General features: G+C 42.8%; 1 protein-coding gene across 3 annotated transcripts in view; it reads left to right on the top strand.

The window, feature by feature from the left end:
• The first annotated feature begins 3589 nt into the window (after positions 1–3589).
• Positions 3590–21887, top strand: part of gramd4a (GRAM domain containing 4a) — a 71091-nt gene continuing 52793 nt past the window's right edge. Inside the window, exons 1-2 of one of the 3 annotated variants that reach the window (XM_065008131.1) lie at positions 3590–3648; positions 8925–9141. In XM_065008131.1, the coding sequence (XP_064864203.1) occupies positions 8977–9141 (165 nt within the window). In that variant the 5' untranslated portion in view covers positions 3590–3648; positions 8925–8976. The other 2 variants (XM_029630029.2, XM_029630030.2) reach the window with 2 other exon arrangements.

The raw sequence follows: 21887 nt of genomic DNA, 5'->3' as shown, positions 1-21887 counted from the left end.
TCTATAATTGACTCAAAGTGTGGTAGTCGTGATTGCGTAAGAATGTGCAATGAATGCTCTAGAAAACGCTCAATTGGGATTAGGACTTTTCTTAATAACATGGAGGGAGGATTTGGGCGCCTCAGCCCCACAGCTCTGATATATATATATATAATATATACAGTATATATATAAATAAATAAAAGAGAGAGAGTTGTGTTTAGGACAGAAATAGAGTAGGGATTACTTACTGTAAAACCATGGTATAAAATAATTGAGTTTCCACAAAACATACCTCCTGCTACAGTAACATGTCCAATGAGAAATTTGGGATCAGGATTTTATGTCATAGCACTGCGATATTGTGTCAAATAAAATGTGTTACAATATTGTAAGACGGTCATTGAATTACCTCAAATATGGTCTCAGTGGACTTACGTAACACAACGCATATGCACAGTGGTGATTGAAGTTTTTAATTCTTGATTAAAATTTTCCTCTTAATCTTGCATGCTGCTGTATTACTTAACAATGTACGATAGTGTTGTGAGAGGATGACCTGGCATTTTATCTGATTGGTTTTACTGTAAGATGCTTGAATTGCAAAACAGTGCTTGCTTTGCTCATCCAGTGCAATGACGAACAGCTCAGTGACATTTTAGTGGGGTCCATCTGTTTCATGTTTGTTAAGTGAGCATCACCTCGTGGAGGACATTAAAAGAGAGGGAGAGAGAGTAAAGAGAGAGAGTGGAGAGAGAGAGATTGGGTAGGATGAGAGAGAGGGAGACCAGACTTCTGCCTAGTCCAAAATCAAACCCTCTTCTCCTAGACCACTTTGTTGGTCTGAATGGATCAGATGGATGCAAGCCATATCATGAAAGCATGAATATTACAGCAGCTCCACCTAGCCCTCCATTCTCAGATCTAGGTTTACAGGACAGACAAGCGACAGAAGGAAGCTGGTTTTGGACTGGGCCAAAACACTGAACAAAAGTCCCATGTTACATGTGGTGAAATAAAAGATCCCAGAAATGTTCCATACGCAAAACAGTTTATTTATCTCAAATCTGTACATCCCTGTCACTGAGTATTTATCATTTGCCAAGATAATCCATCCACCTGACAGGTGTGGCATATCAAGAAACGTATTAAACAGCATGATCATTACACAGGTGCACCTTGCAAAGGCCACTCTAAAATGTACAGTTTTGTCACACAACACAATGTTACAGATGACTCAAGTTTTAAGGGAGCGTGCAATTGGCATGCTGACTGCAAGAATGTCCACCAAAACTGTTGCCAGAGAATTGAATGTTAATTTCTCTAGCATAAGCCACCTCCAAAAGAGTTTAGAGAATTTGGCAGTACGTCCAACCGGCCTCACAACCGCAGACCACGTGTAACCATGCCAACACAGGACCTCCACATCTGGATTCTTCACCTGCGGGATCGTCTGAGACCAGCCACCCTGACAGCTGAGGAAAGAAATACTGAGGAGTATTTATTTCTGTAATAAAGCCCATTAGTAGGGAAAAGCTCATTCTGATTGGCTGGTTCTGGCTCCCCAGTGGGTGAGTGGGTGCCCAGTCATGTGAAATCCATAGATTAGGGCCTCATTTTTTTATTTCCATTGACTGATTTCCTTATATGAACTGTAACTCATTGAAAACAAAAACATTGAAATTCTTGCATGTTGAGTTCATATTATTGTTCAGTATACATGTCAGAGAGGCATGTTTGTTCTACATAGCATATTACTATCTGAACATTCCAAAACATTGCATCCTGCTGAACATGCCCCAGTGTAAGTCTATATGCCTACTGAAGAGGTGTCCACATACTTTTGTATATAGAGTGTATGTGGACAACCCTTCAAATTAGTGAATTTGGCTATTTCAGCCTCACCGTTGCTGACAGGTGTATAAAATCAAGCACACAGCCATGCAATCGCCATAGACAAACATTGGCAGTAGAATGGCCTTACTGAAGAGCTCAGTGACTTTCAATGTGGCACCGTCATAGGATGTCAGTTTCTGTCCTGCTAGAGCTGCCCCGGTTAACTGTAAGTGATGTTACTGTGAAGTGGAAACGTCTAGGAGCAACAGCGGCTCAGCCGCGAAGTGGTAGGCCAAACAAGCTCACCGAACTGGACTGCCGAGTCAGCACAAGAACTGTTAGTCGGGAGCTTCATGAAATGCTGTTCATGGCCGAGCAGCTGCACACAAGCCTAAGATCACCATGCGCAATGCCAAGCGTCGGCTGGAGTGGGGTAAAGCTGACCACCATCGGACTCTGGAGCAGTGGAAACGCGATCTTTGAAGTGATGAATTATACTTCACCATCTGGACAAATCTGGGTTTGGCGGATGCCAGGAGAATGCTACCTACCCCAATGCATAGTGCCCACTGTAGTGTTATGAGGAGGAATAATGGTCTGGGGCTCTTTTTCATGGTTCGGGCTTGGCCCCTTAGTTCCAGTGAATGGAAATCTTAACGCTAAAGCATACAATGACATTCTAGACCATTCTGTGCTTCCAACTTTGTGGCAACAGTTTGGAGAAGGCCCTTTCCTGTTTCAGCATGACAATGCCCCCGTGCACACAGCAAGGTCCATACAGAAATGGTTTGTCGAGATCGTTGTGGAAGAACTTGATTGGCCTGCACAGAGCCCTGACTTCAACCCCATCGGACACCTTTGAGGTGAATTGAAACGAGACTGCGACCCAGGCCTAATCACCCAACATCAGTGCCCGACCTCACTTAATGCTCTTGTGGCTGAATGGAAGCAAGCCCACGCAGCAATATTCCAACATCTAGTGGAAAACCTTCCCAAAAGAGTGGAGGCTGTTATAGCAGCCATTAATGCTCATGATTTTGGAATGAGATGTTTGACGAGCAGGTGTCCACATACTTTTGGTCATGTTGTGTACTTTTGGCCATGAAGTGTATCAACAGTCTCATCACTGAGTCACAGACCTTGTCTCACAACAGACTGACGACAGACAGACACAGGGTTCTAAGTGTCAGCCTGTACAATATAACAAATTACTTTCAGCTGCTGGAGAGTATATAGAAGACCATTCATTGTATGGTGACAATTGCATGTTGACTAGTCTACATTAGTTTTTGCGACAACTGCAATACAGGACAAACAGCTTATACATTGTTTTGGAGCTCATTTCTGATGTTTAGATTTCTGCCTTGCTCATCTGAGTGGACACATGCAAAGGTTTGTATTCCGAAAACACTTGCCAACTGTTTGGTTATTTAATTAAAAAATGGTTTTGTTGCAGTTTATATATAAATAATGTTTATATATGTGCAAATGTAAATTAATTCAATGTATGTATGTATGCAATATTTAATTATCACCTGTATTACATGAGAGAACTGTCCCAATAATATATGACATCAACTGTACACATGCAATACTTTTGGTAGGCCTACATCGTTAAAATTACTGTCAGCCAACAGAGGATGCTGATGGGCATTATGAAAGCAGACGAACACATAGTGAGAGGTACAACAACAGCAAGGGCAGGCTTGTTGATAACTTTGAAACTCCATAAGCGGCCCCTTTAAGAAAGGACGTCTGCTGACATGACGAAATGTCCTGGTCTTGTGTGTGAGAGCTATGAAATCAACAAGCGAGAGAGACTGGTTTCAAACGGTACTGAATGAGATAGTCTATGCTATTCTCTCTTAGGGGGGGGGGGGAGTTGGCATTTCTACAAAACTAATCAAGGCTGCAGCGGGATGTAAATCGTTGCTCTGGTTTACAAAAGAGCGGATTGTGATGGCGGGGCTGAGGCTCAATAAACAGCTTGTGTCTTGGCGGTTGTGAGCAGGTGTACGCTACTGGATACATTCAAAGGCAATTCTCAGTGTTAATGAAACTTTGCTACGATTTACGGGCTGGGTAAGAAAACTTGATATTTTTAAATATAAATAATGTCCATGCAAAGTAGCCTAGCTCAAGTATTTACGTGTGGTGTGTATGTTGGCTTTTAGTTGGGTAATTCATTATTATTTAATGGAGCGCAAGGTCTACTGTGCGTAGTCTCATTTACGAAGATTACAATTTAATTGGGAAATAGAAATTGGCCAGTACAAATAAACAAATGAACGTTGCATCGAAAAAAAAAGACTGGTGGGAAACTGAGACTAACCTAACGGACTTGTTACATTATGTCACAGCGGGCCAACACCTACTGTTGCTTACGCGCTTTGTTACAGTCGCGAAGCAACACAACACTGGTCCTTCATACTCCGTCGATCACGGTGTTTTTAGGCTCATATCTTACCAGTACCTTTTAGCCTTTTGAGCAGAAGTCTCAGTTCCATTCCACAAGTCATTGGATCAAGGCGTCTTCTGTACGGGGAAGGTTTGTTAAGAAACCCCCAGACGCTCGGCATGAACATTACATGCATCGCTTGCCGTACGGTTTTGGAAGCATACGGATCTTTCATATCAGAAATAAATCATTTGTGAACAATGTTAAATTTACACTTTTTTTATAGTGTTGGGGGGGGGGTCAGTGTCCCCACATGGACACATATCCATGTTTGTGTGTGTTTATAGAAGACACCTGTTCTAATTTGCTATCTGGCATGCTCCCAAACACCTGTATGTAACAGAAGGCCTCTAAGAAACATGTTGTCACTGAAAAAAATACGGTTGGCTGCAACTGTGAAAAAAGTTGTTAAAACGGTACACAACACAGCCTTGTTCACAGTGAAGGCCTTAATTCCACTATAGGTTTTGGAATACTGACTATCCAAACAGCAAGAGACAAGTGACCTAATTTGGATTTGTGTGTTCAGACCGCTGACAATAACTACGCTAGTTGTCATAATAAGTGTGTGCTCAGCTCAGCCATCCTTCAGAAGTGATGTAGTAAGCTATGGTGACAAACGATGCCTCATGCCATGGATGTTTCCCAGTAAGAATACTTTTTTTTAAAAAGCCTCAAAGGACGAGATGATCCAACTTTCAAAACGAAGTCCTTTTTGGATGGGCAACTTAGTTACCAACCTAGCTAGCTGTTTAGCCTTCTAGCACATTCACTCGTTTGTTTGGAAACCAATAAGAAATGCCAAATAACAGTCTAAGAACCAGACGGGTAAATTAATCCGATTTGACCGTTCAAACAAAAGTCCCATGGCCAGGAATCAGATTTGTATTTGACTTCAAACCACCTACGAAGTTGGTTTGAAATGTGGCTTGAAATATCTACCACCATGTGCTTTTTGGCTGTTTTAGATTGCAGGGAAAAATAACCGATTCTTATGGGATATGCAGAGAAACAGGATTTGAGTCGCTTCAAACTGCCAATGCTTAAGTGTGTATTTTGCATTTGTGAAAGGATTTGAATGTGACATGAAAGTAAACGGATTTAGGTTTCTAGAACCATATCGCAATTGAGAACCGATTCATGCTTAGTTTTTGGCTGCCAGAGCCTGTCTACCTCTGAACATGACATATATATATTCTACTTTGACTCTTTTAAGGAGTAATGGCTCCTTAAGAGTACATCTTGGCCTAGTAGTGCCTGTCCCTCACCGATTATGTGTTAATTAGAGTTATTAGCAAAGTTGACATGGCGAATGGAATAATGGGGTCAGCTGTGGCTAGTTAGACTCGGTAGCCTACTGTAATTTTATATTTGGGTCATAATTCGATCACCCATCATAGACTGAATAGCCTCAATCACAGCACATTATCAAACATTGTATTGTGATGATGAGTCTTCCTTTCAACCTAACGATTTACAGTGTGCCTACCTAGGCAATATGGCCCTCCGCCTTGATTCCGACTGTAATAAAGTGAATTCCTTATTAGTCTCGTAGTTTAGGCCTATAGTGTGTTGTCATCCTGATTTAGCCTAGCTTCCATTTGTAAAATATGTGAGCTTGGACCAAGTGTAGTGAGACTCCTAGACCAAGTAGAATCTCAGCAACTTGGATGAGCGAGAAATAAGCATGGCTAGCTTTCTGGTGTCCTCAGAGAACTATACCAATGTCATTTTATAAATTCTAATTGTTGAAATTAGTTTTTTTTGTTTGTCCCTATTCCACAAAATTTGTAATAAAAATGACCGAACGCTCCACTCCTTCACTAAAACGTTTCAACATATAGCCTAACTTTGACATTCATTCAGAAATCACTCTCTGAATGAACAATCACATGTAGACTACAGGTTCAGTGGGTCTGCAACCAGGAATGACATTGACGGGGTTGGATGGTTGAGTGTATTTCATGTGAAACTAAACCTATATAAGGTGACTGCCTAGTAAATGTAACACCTACAGGTGGGTATGAGATGTGTAAAGCACTTGCCAATGGGGGTTTCCGGGTGGGCGTTTCTAGTTGGTATTATTCTCAGAAATGTCTGTCAATTGGTTTTACTATCTCTCACCCTAAACCTAACCATGTTTGATTTAATGTCTCTGTTGAATTCAACAATGTCCTATTTTCTATGCCAGTGTGGGGTCTTCCATCACTGCTAACAATGCCAGTGACTATCCAGTTCCTAGAATGCTGTTCTCTTTTCAGAAAGTGCTCAATCAAACACACACTAGGCATTGAGGAGAGCAGAGCCAAGTCTCTCTGTGGCCCCTTCTCTTTTCCAGCAGACCCACATCAGAGGTGGGAAGCTCATTGACGTGAGACATGACGGCACTCATGGCTGGCATACAGTAGCAATGGATCTCATAGGAGTATATAGACTGATGTGCAGTCATAAGTACTGTGTGTCAATGTGCCTGAATATTTATGAGGTGTGTGTGTCTTGAGTCTGTGTCGTCTAACTGTGTATATGTTTGACTGATTGTATGATTAAGCAGTACTTCAGACCTCTCTGGGAATATCCCATTGAAGAACTCACTCTTCTCTGAACAACATCACAGCTTTACCCTATAGTACCACCTCGCCTTGCTCCCGCAACTGTCCAAATGCTTCACTAAGCTGATGGTGTTTAGTTCTGTGGTCAATATCTGATCTAAGGTCAGAGGTTAATCAACTCCTTAAATGGTCATGGTTAGGATTAGGGCAATGGTAATTTGATTTTTAGATCTATGGTTAGGGGTAACTTCTACCTTGATCATCATTGGCAGGGGCTTAGTGACACACTGACCATAGAGGTGTATAATTAGGTGAGCAGAGGACTTCCTAGAGATGCACATGAGGACACAACAAGCTTAGATGACATCCACCTTGAGAGCCAGATCAGATTCCCCTGGCCTGAACTATCCTATAGGAAGTCCCGTGCCTCCATGTGTGTCATCCTTTTTGGTCTGCTCTAATGGTGTCATCACTTGTAGGACACAGAGCTCTGATGCTCACCATTTTACATTAGAGTGAAGGATCCCTTGGCTGTGTAGATGTGTCATTGGTGCCATTCACATCATTAGATGCTCTGTCAACATTTAGGTTTGTTTGTGTGGGATTTTAATGAAGTGTGAATGAGCCAAGGCCTTTCAGGTAGGTGTGTGTATCGCGTTCTTTCTCTGTTCACATGTGGGTGGAAGTGTTTTTTTGTTTGTTTTTCAGCTGAAGGAAAGGGATAGAGGTATGACGGTCCTGATGGTTTCTCTGCCCACACAGAGACCGGAGTCAGTGTTGTTGTCAGAGAAACCTTGAGTATAATTCCACTCCTCTCTTTCTCTCATCTAATGGGCGCCAGGCTTTCCAGCTCCTCTATCTCACTGTTACTCTGAGACGTGCTGCTTCTGCTCCAAACGAATGAAAACGTGAAGGCTGTAGATAGAAAGATGCAGTAGGCCATATAACAACACAGCTAGGAACCTTGAGAGCTGCATGGTGTTATCATGCCAGATCTGTTTCTAAGGGGAGGGGTGTGTGTGTGAGAGCTATTGTGTCACCCACAAAGTTTCCGCTAGCCCCTTTCCACCCCCTTTCCAGGGCCGGCTCCAGACATAAGCGGTCGCTTAGGTCCCCGACCTATTTGTTTTCTTCTATTCTTGTTTACAATGAAAGTGACTTGAAAGTGACAATTCCCAACCATAAAAAACTGAAAATGCATCCAAAAAGTTTGTAGAGTCACACTTGATGTAATCATTGCGTGCTGGGAATATGGGTCAAAATACTGTCAAGTTTAATGTAATACACTTAGTTAATTTGTCCAAATACTTATACCTTCAAATGAGAGGGGGGGGACTAGATACAGAGTGAGAAAGTTAGACCTAAATGCTAACCTCCCCTGTTATTGGTAATGGTGAGAGATTAACATGTTTTAGGGGTATGCTATTATGATACCTTTTGAATGGGAGGGGGGGGGACTAGATGCATAAAGTGCTTTTATTTGTAAATGGTAGAATGGATATGTATGAAAATCCCTCAAGTTAAAGGTGACATTCTGCACTGTTGCCTCATACAGAACATTTGATCTCAAATCTAAAATACTGGAGTAGGCTATAAAACCAAATTAAACGTTTTTTTTTAGCTTCACTGCCCAAATATATACTCAGGGGGTAGATCTAGGTCAAAAGGATTTGCATGAATCAAGTCGTTAAGTCATATTTTTGAAGTGAGAGGGTGATCGCATCTAGTCTCCATCTCGCTCCACGCCTCGTTCTGGGGTTGTGATCATTTCCTAAGCAGGAAGGGCTGTGGCCCTGGATGATGGCTGACGACTCAACCACTGATGGGCCTTTGATGGATCTACCGCTAGATCTATATGGCTGTGTTCCAAATGGCACTCAATTCCCTTTTCTAGCTCACTACTTTTGAGCAGGGCACTGTAAAGGGAATAGGGTACACTCAATGATTGTCTTAACTTGTGCATCTGTGTTCCGTAGTGTTTAGGTACTTATTTACAAGAAACTACATCTGTGCAAAGAAATGTCTTGCTATCGACCCCACCCTTTCATTTTCAGTGCTTTTCAAAGGGGAACCTCTGACCCTTGTCTGTTTTGTCTTTTCAGGATTGCTGTACACCATGCTAAGGTAAAGCCGCTGAAGAGAGGGGTGTTGAACATGCTAAAGCGGCTGGACAAAATCAGGTTCAGAGGACAGAAGCGAGACGACTTCCTGGATCTAGCAGAGTCCCCCAACGGATCCGACAATGAATGTGGCGATGACATCCTGCTGAGGACGAGGCCTTCACTCAAGTCACAAGACACGGAAGAACTAGGAGACCCTGTAAGAATGCATTCCACTTTGCTGTGTTCTTTGACTCAAATGAGAGACCGTGAGTAGGGCCACAAGTTTTTCCTTGCAATGTTACCCGACCCGATTAGGGTTCTGTATACAAATTGCCTATTATTTTGGCTGGCATGGCTAGAATAAGCGCTCTGACTTTGAGAGGCCTCAAAGGAGCATAGGGGGTGTGTGTCAGTCACCAGATTCTTGGAACGGCGCTTGACAAAACACACGGCATCAACAAAACACAAAGCTATGGAATTTCTTGTGCAAGAGTGGTGTCGCATCCCTCCAAGAGTTCCAGACTCTTGTAGAATCTTTGCCAAGGTGGATTGAAGCCGTTCTGGTGGCTCGTGGTGCCCCAACGCCCTATTAAGAAACTTTATGTTAGTGTTTCCTTTATTTTGGCAGTTTCCTGTATATTGTGTCAGTTAGTGATGTGCAGGCTGACTCAACCTGCAGTTCCCACGGTTATATCCACAAGGCAGATGGGTTTAGGGTGGAAGTCGACGGATTAATCGGATTGGTCGATTAATTGGGGCCAATTTTAATTAAGGCCGATTTCAAGTTTTCATAACAATCGGAAATCGGTAAATGTAAACTCCGATTTTGCCGATTTAAAAAATTTAAAAAAAGGTTAAAAACAAGAAGGTTTTTACACATTTTTATTTAACCATTCAAGTCAGTTCAGAACACATTCTTATTTTCAATGACGGCCTAGGAACGGTGGGTTAACTGGTTAACTGGTCTAGGAACGGTGGGTTAACTGTCTTGTTCAGGGGCAGAACAACGGATTTTTACCTTGTCAGCTCGGGGACTCAATCTTGCAACCTTACGGCTAACTAGTCCAACGCTCTAACCACCTGCCTCACGAGGAGCCCACCTGTTACGCGAATGCAGTAAGAAGCCAAGGTAAGTTGCTAGCTAGCATTAAACACCAATCAATCATAATCACTAGTTATAACTACACATGGTTGATGATATTACTAGTTTATCTAGCGTGTCCCGCGTTGCATATAATCGATGCTGTGCGCATTCGTGAAAATGGACTGTCGTTGCTCCAACGTGTACCTAACCATAAACATCAATGCCTTTCTTAAAATCAATACACAGAAGTATAAATGTTTAAACCTGCATATTTAGCTAAAAGAAATCCAGGTTAGCAGGCAATATTAACCAGGTGAAATTGGTCACTTCTCTTGCGTTCATTGCACGCAGTGTCAGGGTATATGCAACAGTTTGGGCTGCCTGGCTCATTGCGAACTAATTTGCCAGAATTTTACGTAATAATGACATAACATTGAAGGTTGTACAATGTAACAGGAATATTTAGACTTCTGGATGCCACCCATTAGATAAAATACGGAACGGTTCCGTATTTCACTGAAAGAATAAACGTCTTGTTTTCGACCATATTAGTAACCTAAGGCTCGTATTTCTGTGTGTTATTATGTTATAATTAAGTATGATTTGATAGAGCAGTCTGACTGAGCGATGGTAGGCACCAGCAGGTTCATAAGCATTCATTCAAACAGCACTTTTGTGCGTTTTGCCAGTAGCTCTGCTGTTTAGGACTTCAAGCCTATCAACTCCCGAGATGAGGCTGGTGTAAAGATGTGATGTGAAATGGCTAGCTAGTTAGCGGGGTGCGCGCTGATAGTTTCAAAGGTCACTCGCTCTGAGACTTGGAGTAGTTATTCCCCTTGCTCTGCATGGGTAACGCTGCTTCGAGGGTGGCTGTAGTCGTTGTGTTCCTGGTTCGAGCCCAGTGAGGAGAGGGACGGAAGCTATACTGTTACACTGGCAATACTAAAGAACATCCAATAGTCAAAGGTTATATGAAATACAAATGGTATAGAGAGAAATAGTTCTATAATAACTAAAACCTAAAACTTCTTACCTGGGAATATTGAAGACTCATGTTAAAAGGAACCACCAGCTTTCATATGTTCTCATGTTCTGAGCAAGGAACTTAAACGTTAGCTTTCTTACATGGCACATATTGCACTTTTACTTTCTTCTCCAACACTTTGTTTTTGCATTATTTAAACCAAATTGAACATGTTTCATTATTTATTTGAGGCTAAATTGATTTTATTGATCAATTATATTAAGTTAAAATAAGTGTTCATTCAGTATTGTTGTAATAGTTATTACAAATACATTTTTAAAATCGGCCAATTAATCGGTATCGGCTTTTTTTGTCCTCCAATCTGTATCGGCGTTGAAAAATCATAACCGGTCGACCTGTAGTTTAGGGTCATGAAATATTGTGTGTGTCAGTTACTGATGTGCAAGCTGAGTCAACCTGCAGTCCCCACGGTTATATCCACAAGGCAGAGATGGGTTTAGGGTCATGAAATGTTGTGTGGATGAAGGGCAGGTGGGCGGTCGTGTTGAATAAACTGAATACATAAAAAATACAAATGTATCATTCTTATGCCATTTATATCTATAGGTGACATTAGATTTTTCTTTCATAGTAAAACAATTGTAATTAGTGTGTATGCCTGACTTGACGCGTGACAAATAGCCTTCACACCAATTTCCAAATGGGCAGAGAAAGTTAACTTTGATCCAGTGAGGTTAAAAGGACAATGTCTGCGTGTTTAATTCAATAAGAGAGAAGCTACAAAATGGAGAGTTAAAAATAAAAGGAGGGCCAGAAAAGTGATGTTTGGTTAAGATTTGATGATGGTAATAGAGAATGATCAGTGCCTATGTTGTTTGAGGAGCTATGCATATTCGCCAGTCACAAGACCAGGACTTCAAATAGGCCTATGGCATGTCAAGGGAACTGTTGCCTACTGTTCAGAAGGATTAAATGTAAACTGAAATCTGGACACTGACTATACAGTGAATTTGGAAAGTATTCAGACCCCCTTGAATTTTTCCACATTTTGTTACTTTACAGCCTTATTCGAAAATGTATTAAATAGTTATTTCCCCGATATCTACACACAATTTCCCATGACAAATCAAAAACAGGTTTCTAGAAATGTTTGCCAATTAATTTTTTTAAACTACTGAAATATTACATTTACGTAAGTATTCAAACCCTTTACTCAGTACTTTGTTGAAGCACCTTTGGCAGTGACTATAGCCTCGTCTTTTTGGGTATGACGCTACAAGTTTGGCACACCTGTATTTGGAGTTTCCCCCATTATTCCCCCATTATTCTCTCTCTCAGGTTGGCTGGGGAGCTGCCCAGCTATTTTCAGGTCTCCTGAGATGTTTGATCAGGTTCAAGTCCGGGCTCTGGCTGGGCCACTCAGACATTTAGAGACTTGTCCCAAAGCCACTCCTGTGTTGTCTTGGCTGTGTGCTTAGGGTTGTTGTCCTGTTGAACCAGTTTGGCTGGGCGGCCAGCTCTAGGAAGAGTCTTGGGGGTTCCAAACTTCTTCCATTTAAGAATGATGGGGGCCACTGTGTTCTTGGGGACCTTCAATGTTGCAGAAATGTTTTAGTACCCTTCCCCAGGTCTGTGCCTCGACACAATCCTGTCTCCGAGCTCTACGGACAATTCGACCTCATGGCTTGGTTTTTGATCTGACATGCACTGACATGCACCGTCGACCTTATATAGACAGGTGCATGCCTTTCCAAATCATGTCCAATCAATTGAATTTACCACAGGTGGACTCCAATCAAGTTGTTGAAACATCTCAAGGATGATCAATGGAAAAAGGAGGCACCTGAGCTCAATTTTGAGTCTCATAGCAAAGGGCCTGAATACTTATGTAATTAAGATATTTGTTTATATATTTGCCAAAATGTCAACCTGTTTTTGCTTTGTTATTATGTGTGTGTGTGTGTGGAGATGGGGATTTTATATAGTCCATTTTAGAATAGGGCTGTAACGTAACAAAATGTGGAAAAAGTAAAGTGGTCTGAATACTTTCTAAATGCACTGTATGTCTATGACCTGTCTTTAATGTCTCCTGTTTTAATGTTACACACACACACACACACGTGTGTGTGTGTGGTAGCTTCCAATGGAGTTGATTACATGTCCCTCAGGGAGACATAATAGACAAACCTACTTCAGGGAGGAAGGGAATGAGAGTGAAGGAAACACAGGGCGGTTTGATATGCTCTGTTCCTGTTTACTCTGCTCATTCTTCAGAGGGAGGGTTGGCTGGATGGAGGGAGGGACACAGGATAAACACAGTATTTCTATAGACTTTCATCCACTATGGTTACTCCGTGAATGTATCCTCCCCTGCTTGCCAATGAATATATCATTACTGCCGAGAGATCTCAAGTGTTTGGACTTCTCTTGTCTTAAGGGGATATTTTAAACTGCGCCGGTCATCTTGACTTTTTCATGCTTCATCACCATCAGCCAGCCAGTGTTTCCCCCAAATTAAAACAGAAGATTAGTCACTTGATTGTATAATTTCCTCAAAGGAGGCCAGTTTCTTGTGCTCATCTGCTGGTTTCTAATATAAATTGAGTCCTTTGCAGGGTTAGGACTCTAGGCTGAGTGCACACATTTTGTGCGCACATGTGTGTACGTCTCCCAGTGTGTCCCAGTATTTGTGGAGGTCGCAGGCTGCCCGCCGTGTGTTTCTATGCCAGGCATGTGGGCAGCTGCTCACTGAGTGGGTGTGCGAGGTCACTGACTGCAGGAGGCCTCAGGAAAACACACAAACATTGCGTACGCTCTTCATATACGTTGGCCTTCGGAAAGTATTCAGACCCCTTGACTTTTTCCACATTTTGTTACGTTACAGCACCTGTCTAGATAAGGTTCCACAGTTGACAGTGCATGTCAGAGCAAAAACCAACCCGTGAGGTCGAAGGAATTGTCTGTAGAACTCGGAGACCGGATTGTGTCGAGGCACAGATCTGGGAAGGGTACCAAAACATTTCTAGAGCATTGTTAAATGGAAGAAGTTTGGATCCCCCAAGACTCTTCCTAGAGCTGGCCACTCGTCCAAACTAGAGGTCGACCGATTAATCGGAATGGCCATTTAATTAGGGCCGATTTTCAAGTTTTCACAACAATCGGAAATCTGTATTTTTGGACACCGATTTGTCCGATATTTTTATTTTATTTATTTTAAAAAAATATTTAACTAGGTAAGTCAGTTAAGAACACATTCTTATTTTCAATGACGGCCTAGGAACGGTGGGTTAACTGCCTCGTTCAGGGGCAGAACGACAGATTTTCACCTTGTCAGCTTGGGGGATTCAATCTTGCAACCTTACAATTAACCAGTCCAAAGCTCTAACCACCTGATTACATTGCACTCCACGAGGAGACTGCCTGTTGCGCGAATGCAGTAGAAGCCAAGGTAAGTTGCTAGCTAGCATTAAACGTATCTTTATAAAAAAACAATCAATCATGTTAACTACACATGGTTGATGATATTACTAGTTTATCCAGCGTGTCCTGCGTTGCATATAATCGTTGCGGTGCGTATCGTTGCTCCAATGTGTACCTAAACATTAATGCCTTTCTTAAAATCAATACACAGAAGTATATATTTTTAAACCTGCATATTTAGCTAAAATAAATCCAGGTTAGCAGGCAATATTAATCAGGTAAAATTGTGTCACTTCTCTTGCGTTCATTGCACGCAGAGTCGTATTTTTGCAACAGTTTGGGCCGCCTAATTTGCCAGAATTTCACGTAATAATGACATAACATTGAAGGTTGTGCAATGTAACAGGAATATTTAGACATGGATGCCACCCGTTAGATAAAATACGGAACGGTTCCGTATTTCACTGCAAGAATAAATGTCTTGTTTTCGAGATTATAGTTTCCGGATTCGACCATATTAATGACCTAAGGCTCGTATTTCTGTGTGTTATGTTATAATTTTGTCTGATTTGATAGAGTAGTCTGACTGAGCGGTGGTAGGCAGCAGCAGGCTCGTCGTAAGCATTCATTCAAACCGCACTTTTGTGCGTTTTGCCAGCAGCTCTTCGCAAGCACAGCACTGTTTAGGACTTCAAGCCTATCATCTCCCGAGATGAGGCTGTGGTAACCGATGTGAAATGGCTAGCTAGTTAGCGGGGTGCGCGCTAATAGCCTTTCAATCGTCACTCGCTCTTGGAGTAATTATTCCCCTTGCTTTGCATGGGTAATGCTGCTTCGAGGGTGGCTGTTGTCGTGTTCCTGGTTTGAGCCCAGGGAGGAGCGAGGAGAGATACGGAAGCTATACTGTTACACTGGCAATACTAAAGTGCCTATAAGAACAGCCAATAGTCAAAGGTTAATGAAATACAAATGGTATAGAGAGAAATAGTCCTATAATAACTACAACCTAAAACTTTTTTACGTGGGAATATTGAAGACGCCTGTTAAAAGGAACCACCAGCTTTCATATGTTCTGAGCAAGGAACTTAAACGTTAGCTTTCTTACATGGCACATATTGCACTTTTACTTTCTTCTCCAACACTTTGTTTTTGCATTATTTAAACCAAATTGAACACGTTTCATTATTTATTTGAGGCTAAAGTGATTTTATTGATATATTAAGTTAAATTAAGTTTTCATTCAGCATTGTTGTAATTGTTATTATTGTCCTCCAATAATCGGTATCGGTGTTGAAAAATCATAATCGGTCGACCTCTAGTCCAAACTGAGCAATCGGGGGAGAAGGGCCTTGGTCAGGGAGGTGACCAAGAACCCGATGGTCACTCTGACAGAGCTCCAGAGTTCCTCTTGGAGATGATTGTTCTTCTAGAAGGTTTTCCCATCTCTGTAGCATTCCACCAATCATGTATTTTAATAGTAGAGGGGCCAAATGGATGCCACTCTTCAGGAGCATGACGGCCTGCTTGGAGTTTGCCAACAAGATTCTCTGTTCTGATGAAACCAGGATTGAACTCTTTGGCCTGAATGCCAAGCGCCACATCTGGAGGAAACCTGGCACCATCCCTACGGTGAAGCATGTTGGTGGCAACATGCTGCGGGGATGTTTTTCAGAGGCAGGGACTGGGATGCTAGTCATGATCGAGGCAAAGATGAACGGAGCAAAGTACAGAAATTTGGCTCAGGATCTCAGACTGGGGCGAAGATTCACCTTCCAACAGGACAATGACCCTAAGCACACAGTCAAGACAACACTGGGGTTGCGTTCTCAGCCCCATCCTGTACTCCCTGTTCACTCATGACTGCATGGCCAGGCACGACTCCCACACCAAGTTTGCCGATGATACAACAGTGGTAGGGCTGATCACCGACAACGATGAGACAGCCTATAGGGAGGATGTGGTGGTTGTGTGGTTGCTCTAGAAGACCTGGTTGTGTTGTCAGGACAACCTCTCCCTCAATGTGATCAAGACAAAGGAGATGATTGTGGACTACAGGAAAAGGAGGACTGAGCACACCCCCATTTCTTATCGATGGGGCTATAGTGGAACAGCTTCAAGTTCCTTGGTGTCCACTTCACCAACAAACTCATGGTCCAAACACACCAAGACAGTTGTGAAGAGGACACAACAAAGCCTATTTCCCCCTCAGCAGAAAATATTTGGCATGGGTCCTCATCCTCACAGTTCTACAGCTGCACCATTGAGAGCTGGTTGCATCACTGCTTAGTATGGCAACTGCTCTGCCTTCGACCGCAAGGCACTACAGAGGGTAGTGCGTACGGCCCACTACATCACTGGGGCAAAGCTTCTTGCCATCCAGGCCCTCTATACCAGGCGGTGTCAGAGGAAAGCCCTAAAAATGGTCAGACCCCACCCACCCCAGTCATAGACTGTTCTCCCTACTACCACATGGCAAGCTGTACCGGAGCGCCAAGTCTAGGTCCAAAAGGCTTCTTAACAGCTTCTACCCCCCCAAGCGATAAGACTCCTGAACAGCTAATCAAATGCCTACCCAGGCCCTTATAAAAAAAAAATATAAAAAAAATAAATGCTGCTGCTGCTACTCTGTTTATAATCTGTACATAGTCACTTTAAATCTACCTACATGTACATATTACCTCAACTAACCGGTGCCCCCGCACATTGACTCTGTACCAGTACCCCCTGTACATAGCCTCGCTTGTTATTTTACTGCTGCAGTTTTAATAATTTGTTACTTTTATTTTTTTTTACTTCCATTTCTTTCTTAACTTAAAGTATTGTTGGTTAAGGGCTTGTTGGTAAGGGCTTGTTGGTTAAGGGCTTGTAAGTAAGTACATTTGATTTGAGGAGTGGCTTCGGGACAAGTCTCAATTGTCTTGAGTGGCACAGCGAGAGTCTGGACTTGAACCCAATCTAACATCTCTGGAGAGACCTGAAAATAGCTGTGCAGCAACACGCTCCCCATCCAACTTGACAGAGCTTGAGACGATCTGTAGAGAAGATTGGGAGAAACTCCCCAAATACAGATGTGCCAAGGTTGTAGCGTCATACCCAAGAAGTCAGAGGCTGTAATCGCTGCCAAAGGTGCCCCGACAAAGTACTGAATAAATGTAATTTTTCAGTTTCTTATAAATTAGCAAACATTTCTAAACAGTTTTTGCTGTGTGTGTGTAGATTGAGGGGGGGAGACAATTTAATACATTTTTAAAGAAGTATTATTTACAATGACTGCCAAACCCGGATGACACTTGGCCAATTGTGCGCCGCCCTATGGGACTCCCAATCACGTCCGGTTGTGATACAGCCTGGAATCGAACCAGGTTCTGTAGTGACACCTCTAGCACTGAGATGCCCTCCACTCGGGAGGCCATATACAGACTAGGAAGGTAAAAAAAGGAGAGTAGGATTCTTTAGACTATTGACTAATTGTCTCCCAATCCCCTGTGTTTAACCTCTGAACTCACGTGTCAAACTCCAGGCCTGGCCCTCTAGCCCATTCAATCTGGCCCGCAGGTGGCCAGATAACTGTGTAGTCAGTTAGTTAGTTATCTGATAACTGTGTAGTCAGACGTAATGGACCTACATTTTTGGTCAGTTTCCTTTGTCCAGCTTGCTAACAGTCAACGTCAACTAAAGTTAGACAGTCCAGGAGCATCGAAAGTTCCAATAGTGATGGAAAGAGGACTAATTTTTACGGTGAGGAAATCTAGTAAATTTAAGTGCGGCCCTCCAGACTTTGGTAAAGACTGAATGCGGGCCCTGGGAAAAGGAGTTTGACACCCCTAATCTCACTGGTTAACTCGCACTTCTAATGAACTGGCACACAGGCACTGGTCACGAGTATTAATCCCCTGGCCACAGCACACCCAAAATGTTCTCCCTCTGTGATTTAAGCCTTCACTGGGAACAGTGCCAGAGATACTGGGTCACCAACCGTTGCCACGCCTTCTTCCCAGTAGCCTAGAGTACTGCGGCTGCTTCAGGTTACTCTGTGTTAACGGTTAGCGTTACATCACCTTGTGGCTTCTTGGCATCAGATGATCCGAAAGTAGTTGTTTTCCTCCACTTCTCGTCTCTTTGGTCTCTCTGTCTCTAAACCGTCTCTTTGGTCTCTCTGTCTCTAAACCGTCTCTCTGTCTCTAAACCGTCTCTTTGGTCTCTCTGTCTCTAAACCGTCTCTTTGGTCTCTCTGTCTCTAAACCGTCTCTTTGGTCTCTCTGTCTCTAAACCGTCTCTTTGGTCTCTCTGTCTCTAAACCGTCTCTTTGGTCTCTCTGTCTCTAAACCGTCTCTTTGGTCTCTCTGTCTCTAAACCGTCTCTTTGGTCTCTCTGTCTCTAAACCGTCTCTTTGGTCTCTCTGTCTCTAAACCGTCTCTCTGTCTCTAAACCGTCTCTCTGTCTCTAAACCGTCTCTCTGTCTCTAAACCGTCTCTCTGTCTCTAAACCGTCTCTCTGTCTCTAAACCGTCTCTCTGTCTCTAAACCGTCTCTCTGTCTCTAAACCGTCTCTCTGTCTCTTTGGTCTCTCTGTCTCTAAACCGTCTCTTTGGTCTCTCTGTCTCTAAACCGTCTCTTTGGTCTCACTGTCTCTAAACCGTCTCTTTGGTCTCACTGTCTCTAAACCGTCTCTTTGGTCTCACTGTCTCTAAACCGTCTCTTTGGTCTCACTGTCTCTAAACCGTCTCTTTGGTCTCACTGTCTCTAAACCGTCTCTTTGTATTGTATGTACCTCTCTCTCTCGTTCTATTGTCTGTCTTGTTTCTGTGGGTTAGATGACAAGAGAAGGCTATTGATGGATGAGAAGTGGAGTAAATGTTTATTTTCAGCTCAATAAGATGTCTCAGCCGGTCTGTCTGTGAATAAGATAAAACAAAACAAATAGCAGGACAGGAGGCAATTCCTCAGCGGCGATATCCTGGCCGTTCTAGTATGACCTATATCTCCTGTAGCTTTTCATTCATTATCTCATACAACACTGAGATTGTAGGTGCAAGTGATCCATCCACATGTCAATGCACTGTCCCCATTCCTGATTTTAAGGCTTTCTGCAAAGGTACAAGGCTCCGATGCATTAGAATCAATATTTAGCGCAACTATGGAACTTTCGGATTGGTTATATTGAGCAGGAGTACTGTTGACTGTATCTCGGAGCAATCATGAATCTATTCCATGCTTCTGTAATGTTATGGTTCAGCCCATTTTTATTTTTTATTTTTTATCCCCATCTAAGTAGAGCAAATCTCACTAGGAGTTTTTTGCAAGTCATGACCTGTGACTGAACCCAGAGGAATAGCAAAAAAGCAGTGTTTCTACAGCTTCTAGAGGTGAGACTTGCTTTTTAACTCCCGGCCTTCGCTAAGGCGTTGTTTGCTTGACCTAATGTGGAAGGAGTTCTATCAACGTGAACAGGCATCTACTTTAGTAGTCTGTCTGGCAGACTGTATAGCAGTCCAGCCCCTCTCTACAACACCAGGCCAATCCTGAGGGCTACAGCCTACAGCTGTCTCATGGGGCCCTTATTGCTCCCTATATGAACGGAGACTGTTTTGCACACATCCAACTTGGCACTGGAGCTGGACAAAACTATAGAAAGAAAAGGTAATGTCCTCCCTGTTTTCTGCTATAAATCGATTGGACAAAATCTATAATCACACGTCAAATATACCATTATGTAGCTTGTAGTTTGACGGTTTACCTGCCACAGGTATAATTATTAGGGTTGGAAGGTAACCAGTTTTGTAATACCGTTTCTGTACCATATTGGGGTATACTGTATTACCGGAGGTTTACACAAGGGGCGCTATTACACAAGAAAAATGGTACACACACACACACAGTGCATTCGGAAAGTAGTCAGACCCCTTGACTTTTTCCACATTTTGTTAGGTTTACAGCCTTATTCTGAAATGGATTAAGTTGTTTTCCCTCATCAATCTACACACAAGCACCTTTTGGCAGCGATTACAGCATCGAGTCTTCTTGGGTATGACGCTACGGGCTTGGCACACCTGTATTTGGGGAGCTTCTCCCATTTATTCTCTGCAGATCCTCTCAAACTCTGTCAGGTTAGATGGGGAGCATCGCTGCACAGCAATTTTCAGATTTCTCCGGAGATGTTAGATCAGGTTCAAGTCCAGGCTCTGGCTGGGCCACTCAAGGACATTCACAGACTTGTCCCGAAGGCACTTCTGCATTGACTTGGCTGTGTGTTTAGGTTCATTGTCTTGTAAAGGTAAACCTCCATCCTCAGTCTGAGGTCCTGAGCGCTCTGAAGCAGGTTAATCAAGGATCTCTCTGTACTTTGCTCCATTCATCTTTGCCTCAATCCTGACTAGTATCCTATCCCGGCCGCTGAAAAACATCCCCACAGCATGACGCTGCCACCACCGTGCTTCACCGTTAGGATGGTCCCAGGTTTCCTCCAGAAGTGATGCTTGGCATTCAGGTCAAAGATTTCAACTTGGTTTCATCAGACCAGAGAATCCTGTTTCTCATGGTCTGAGTCCTCCAAGCAGGCTGTCATGTGCCTTTGTTTTCTGAGTGACTTCCGTCTGGCCAGTACTATAAAGGCCTGATTGGTGGAGTGCTGCACAGATGGTTGTCCTTCTGGAAAGTTCTCCCATCTCCACAGAGGAACTCTGGCGCTCTGTCAGAGTGACCATCAGGTTCGTAGTCACCTCACTGACCAAGGCCCTTCTCCCCCGATTGCTCAGTTTGGATGGGCTGCCATCTCTAGGAAGAGTCTTGGGGGTTCCACACTTCTTCCATTTAAGAATGATGGGGGCCGCTGTGTTGTTGGGGACCTTCAATGTTGCAGAAATGTTTTAGTACCCTTCCCCAGGTCTGTGCCTCGACAGAATCCTGTCTCGGAGCTCTGTGGACAATTCCTTCGACCTCATGGCTTGTTTTTTCTCTCTGACATGCACGAACAACTGTGGGACCTTATATAGACAGGTGTGTGCCTTTTCCAAATCATCTCCAATCAATTGAATTTATCACAGGTGTACTCCAAGTTGGAGAAACCTCTCAAGAATGTTCAATGGAAGCAGGATTCACCTAAGCTCAATTTAGAGTCTCATAGTAAAGGGTCTGAATACTAATGTAAAGGATTTTGTTTTTTATTCATTAATTTGCAAAAATGCCTTTGTTTTCGCTTTGTTATTATGGGGTATTGTGTGTAGATTGAGAAACTTTTAATCAATTTTAGAATAAGGCTTTAATAATGTAACAATGTGGAAAAAGTCAAGGGGTCTGAATACTTTCTGTGTGTGTACAAAACATTAAGAACACCTGCCTTTTTACATGAGTCTGACCAGGTGAATCAAGTTCAAAGCTGTGATCCCTTATTGATGTCACTTGTTAAGACCTGTTAAAGATGCATTTTTAAGCCTTGAGACATGGATTGTGTTTGTGCCATTCAGCTGGTGAATGAG

Source organism: Oncorhynchus nerka, linkage group LG23 (genome assembly GCF_034236695.1).
Source record: "Oncorhynchus nerka isolate Pitt River linkage group LG23, Oner_Uvic_2.0, whole genome shotgun sequence".
Lineage (NCBI taxonomy): Eukaryota > Metazoa > Chordata > Actinopteri > Salmoniformes > Salmonidae > Oncorhynchus > Oncorhynchus nerka.
Note: the sequence above shows the minus strand (reverse complement) of the source record. Positions and strands in the feature narration are given on the sequence as shown.